General features: G+C 46.8%; 1 protein-coding gene across 1 annotated transcript in view; it reads left to right on the top strand.

The window, feature by feature from the left end:
- Window positions 1-226: 226 nt before the first annotated feature.
- Window positions 227-5,706, top strand: part of si:dkeyp-14d3.1 (transmembrane protein 132C) — a gene marked incomplete at its 5' end in the record, with an annotated part of 55,067 nt that continues 49,587 nt past the window's right edge. The window contains 1 exon segment of the mRNA XM_053679304.1: window positions 227-413. Coding sequence (XP_053535279.1) covers window positions 227-413 — 187 coding nt within the window.

Here is a 5,706-nt window from a genome sequence, read left to right as displayed (position 1 = left end):
GTTGTTGTGGGTTTTTTTACGCTCAACTAATGAAAAGATTTTTCTCATTTGTAGTCATTTCAGAAGGATTTCTCCTGTAGTGTTCTGAACTGATGGAAAATAAATCTGATATCACGATCCGATCTTCTCCCTCTGTCTCGTAGCGGATTCGGTTCAGGGGTTTACGGCATGTTACTGAAATACTAGAAGATATATCGATGTGTGTGTGTGTGTGTGTGTGTGTCAGGGTGGAGCCCGGGTGGCAGCGGGTGGTGCAGGTGGATCTGGAGATGGATGCGATCGTGGACTCCGTGGGCAGTGGTCTGATCTCCTGGATGGTGGAGTATCCGGGCATCAGAGCGACGTCTGACGAAACCGAGACTAAAATCCACATCGTCCAGAGAGAGCTGTCCGGCATCGTCCCTCTCGCCATGGTGAGCCCTCTCTCTCTCTCTCTCACACACACACACACACACACACACACACACAATCATCAGATCTTTCTCAAACCAGATCCAATCAACAACAATTTAACGATTGTAACGCAAGTAGGAAAAAAAAAAACCCAAAACAGCGCATGAGCTAAGCTCACTGAATGTTCATGTTATGACCATGACCCTAAAAAGGGGTGGAGCTAAAACTAATGCACAATCAAGACTTAGCCGATCAGATCAGACCGGCTCCTCCGATCCTCTTTAAAAAGTGCCGCGGCGTTTTCTTAAAGCCTCCCGAGAACGTTCCGGATTTTTTCCTTCCTCGTGAAGGGACCATGGCCGAAACTTTTACCACGACGGCGGGGAATTTCGCGAGTCCGGTATCTGATGCGTTGTTGTCAGACGTTCTGTTGATCCTGTTAACGCTAGGATGTGTGATGACGCATCAGCGGTCTGATTCATGTCCAAACGCGTTGTAATATGTAATTGAGCTGGAGGTGAAATAGCATGGTGTATCTCAGTGGGCTTCACACGGCGTGATCCATCACCAGCCTCCGTGAAGAACAGGGAACCTCCCCCTAAAAAAAACATTCATGTAGAAATCCCAGCGAGGAGCACGTGAGGAAGATTCCATCACGAATACGCGAATATATTACAGATCAAACGCTTCTAATACTGCGGAATAAAAACCGAAAGAACTCTCCAGGACTACAGGAGCAGTGTGGGTGGGAGGGTCCTATATTTAGTTTACTCCTGGTTACCATGGTTTCAGTGATAACGCCAGAAATCAGAAATCAGAAATCAGAAACCTGTAATCAGGCACTAATCTGATCACAGAACCTCATGTTTAGGTCTCAGTGTAAATAAAATTCAGGATTATGTGCTTTCCAGTTTGCTCCCGGTGCTGTCTGCTGCGAATTTAACCTGCCTGAGGTACTTCCTGTTCGGAATTACGACCGCATGAAGACTAACGGAGAAATAAAACATGTCTAGTTCAAACGCGCATGAGGTTAGACTTCTCTCAACTCGGTCACGTCACTTGCTCCGCCCACTCGCGCTTCCGCTCTGCACCCCGTCGTCCGAAATCCCCGGCTCTGGGCGAGACGGGCTCCCTGCGGGTGTGAGCGCGGGGTTAGCGCGGAAGATCTGCAGCGCCGCAGTCATTACAGACGACTGTGACCGAGTCTCTCTTCAGTAAATGAAGGAAACCTCAGCAGGTGGTCCAGATTTTCAGCGCTCGCACGGACTCTTTAAGAGCCTCAGAAGCACGACGTTCCAGACTAGATTAAAGGCCAGACTTATAAGCAACAGCAGCTTTAAAAACGCCTTGTTTAACTTTTACTAATCCGCTCACTAATTCTTTCTTTGGGGAGCTGCGTGAGGTTCTTTGCAGACCTAACGCAGTGGAAGCAGCAGCCCTGGGCTCCATGTAATGAAGTGGAGGTCTTTAAGGATTCGTGGGGAAATGATGAGTGACATCAGAGCTTATGTGATGAACGTTATGTAATACCAGAACGTTGCTATGCGTATACCTCTTCACACTGGCTGAAGTTGAATCGTATCGGCGCTGATTCGAATTATATCGGATCAGATTGAATCCGATTGGTGCCGAATTGAATCATATTGGTTCAAATAGAATCATACTGGTATTGAATTGAATCATACTGGATCAAATTGAGTCATATTGGTGCTGAATTGAATCATATTGGACCCAACTGAATCATACTGGTGCTGAATCAAATCCTGTTGGACAGAACTGAATCATATTGGTGCTGAATCAAATCCTATTGGACAGAACTGAATCATATTGGTGCTGAATCAAATCCTATTGGACCCAAATGAATCATATTGGTGCTGAATTAAATACTACTGGACCCACCTGAATCATATTGGTGCTGAATCAAGTCCTGTTGGACCCAACTGGATCATATTGGTGTTGAATCAAGTCCTGTTGGACCCAACTGGATCATATTGGTGTTGAATCAAATCATATAGAATCAAATCGATTCTTATTCATGCTGAATGGAACTGTAATGAATCAAATTGAATCATATTGCTGCTGAATCAAGTCCTATTACACCCAACTGAATCATACTGGGGCTGAATCAAGTCCTATTAGACCCAACTGGATCATATTTGGTGCTGAATCAAATCCTATCGGGCCCAACTGAATCATATTGGTGCTGAATCGAATCATGTAGGATCAAATCGAATCTAACTGCTGCTGAATAGAACTGTAATGAATCGAATTGAATCGTATTGGTGATATTCTGCTACGTGACACATGCCAGGACGTTTATTATCCACGTAGAGCCGTACAGACGCTGTTGCAGATAAGTTGCATGTGAACGTTTTTTTCTGTGAAGCTGGGTGTGTAGTACTGCAGCCGCAGTGTACGGTTCAGCTTCTGCTACAGATTGTTGTTTTGGCACATCGTAACTTTCTGTACCTTGTAGCTGTTAGCACTGCGGTTTCCTCTCTCACCTCCTACATGTTACACCGCTGCCGAAATGGAAACACTGTCGTGTAGCCCTCACATCAGAGCTGTCACAGCTGTGTACTCCGAGAGAGTGAGAGAGCGAGAGAGAGAGAGAGAGCGCGCGAGAGAGATCCACTCATATCTCTACCACACACACTACACGCAGAGCCGTGATAAACCGCCTTCTGTATAATACCTGCTCAGCGATGGTCACATGGTGGTGCCTTTTCACTGATGAACAGGGGGCAGAGCACATTTCTACTGGATTAAAGTCAGGACTGTGACTTGGCCGTTCTAAAACGTTAACTTTATTCCTCTTTAGCGTTCTCTGGTAGAACGTCTCGTGTGCTCAGACTCGCTGACTGGCTGCATGACCCACTTTCCCTTCAGATTCAATTCACGACCGGATCTCCTCTGGAATTCGCCGGGATACGTCACCATTCACCGTCCTGGCCCGGATGCCGCAAAACAGACCCGAACCGCGACACTACCGCCACCATGTTTCACAGATGGGATGAGGTGATGAGGACTCGTGTGAACATCCGATGATGTTTTAGGTCATATTTATGCACATATACAGAAAATCCCAAAGCGTTCGCGAACTTTGTATCCGAGTCCGAATCGAAAAGGAGAACGGTTCAGAATCTTGACTGATGTTGATACTGGAACTGAATCGAATCGGTGTTCGGTTGTTGAGTCGGGTTCATATTGTGGTGTGCTTAGCGTCGAGATGGAGATTTAGACGTGTACCTGAAACGCCGAGCGGGAAACTGGGGTCCTGTGTGTGTGTGTGTGTGTGTGTGTGTGTGTGTGTGTGTGTGTGTGGTATTCTCTTTAATTGGCTGCCTAATGGAGAGATCAGTGTGAACGTTGAGTGTGTAATGGGGATTGATGAAGAGAGAGCTATGAACAGAGACGTGAAGACATAAGCGTGTGTCATTATTAAACAGCAGTGACACGCCTGTCTTTAACCCGCTTCAATCCGGCTGTCAACGGATTTGATAAGATTAATCACCTGCTCCCGTGTGATACATCACCGTATAATCCACCGCTCAGTGTTACACCACATACACACACTTCTTAAGCTCGCTAATGAGTTGTTTTGTGTGTGTTTTTTTTTCTCTCCCTCCAGCACAGTAATTAAATCACGGTAACACAGGCTCGGTAGTTTAAAATGGCCGATTATTTATATTCACGTCCGCGACGTGTAAACAAGCGGGCGCTCTTAACGCTGAGCTAAGATTTATCCCCACGCCGGTTAAATAGCCGTGTGCACTCACGTATTCAGCACCTGCGTTTCACAACACTTCCCATGATGCACTGCTAATTACTCCCTCACCTGCCTGCGCTCACGACCGTGACCGGTTCAGGAGAGGTTCAGTCCCTGTCTCTGTGTGCTCTTGGGGCACACTTAGGGTACCGTGTGTGTGTGTGTGTGTGTGTGTGCATTCACACGTGTCAGAGTCACCATGGAGTGTGTGTCAGTGCTCAGCCTGACAGGGTGTGGTGTGAGACTGGTGCAAAGAGGGCAGTGAAGTGCAGTGTAGTGACATTGTGCAGCTTTTAAAGGCTCTGCAGCTCCACTCACACACACACACACACACACACACACACACACACACACAGACACGCACACACACACACACACACACTGAGGGACACACTGTAGTAGGCTTGAGAGAGAGACAGAGAGACGCACACACATAGAGAGAGAGAGAGAGAGAGAGAGAGAGAGAGAGCGACTGAGAGAGAGACAGACAGACAGACAGACAGACAGACAGACAGGCAGAGAAAGAAACAGCTAGAAAGAGACACTGACAGACAGATTAGAGAGAGAATCACAGAGAGACACAGATGAAGAGAAAGACTGAGTGAGAGAGAGACAGACAGGCAGAGATAGATAGACAAACAGAGGGAGAGACAGTCAGACAGACAGGGAAAGAAACATCTAGACACACACACACACACACACAGACATAGACAGATTAGAGCGAGAGTCACAGAGAGACAGATAAAGAGAAAGACTGAGTGAGAGAGAGACAGAAACAGTGAGAGTGAAAGATGGACAGATAGATCGAGCGTGTGAGAGAAAGAGACAGAAAGAGAAACAGAGACACGTAGAAATCAGATTAAAAGCAGCGTCTCTGCCGTTTCAGAAATATAAACTGTCTGTCTCTGTGTTCGCGCCTCCGTCACGATTCCGCTCCACGTCACTACGGTGTGTTTTATTCTTTCGTCGTCTTTAAATCCGGTGGAACGCCCCACGCTGTTTAAAACGCTGTATTAAATATAATATCATTAAAACGCTGTATTAAATATAAACCAGTGTATTCGATTCGAAACCTCCTTGTCTAATGTAAGCCGTTACTTTGGCGCCCTCGCTGGTAGAAATGCGGAATTAATTAGTTAATAACCAAACGCTGTTCGGCAAGACGTGGAAAAAAAAAAACAACAACCCCTCTTTAATTTTCCAGATGTGCATGCCGTTGGATCTGCCGTCTCCGGCGTCTCCGAGCGTACGGAGAACATCGTGTTTCAGAAGATTGTTTTCCTCCTCTGACTCAGTAATGATGCCGAGTTAATTAAAGCTTTAAACACTAGAAGGTGAGAACAGACGCGAAGGCAGAACGAAACGTCTTCGTTACGCCGCGTTTACGTTAAAACAGGAGGCAGAACCAGATGTTCCGTGCTTTTAAACGGCGCCGCGACAGGAAGTTGGTCGGCCGCCAGGAGCTAACCGCAAAGCTCAGCGGAACGCTCCCTGGTGCGCCTCATCCTCTCAGGATCCTCACAGAACCCTCGCAGCATCTGCAT

The sequence above is a fragment of the Ictalurus punctatus genome, unplaced genomic scaffold, assembly GCF_001660625.3.
Source record: "Ictalurus punctatus breed USDA103 unplaced genomic scaffold, Coco_2.0 tig00006683, whole genome shotgun sequence".
Taxonomy (NCBI): Eukaryota; Metazoa; Chordata; class Actinopteri; order Siluriformes; family Ictaluridae; genus Ictalurus; species Ictalurus punctatus.
The sequence above is the reverse complement of the archived record's forward strand: the minus strand, read 5'-3'. Positions and strand labels throughout refer to the sequence as shown.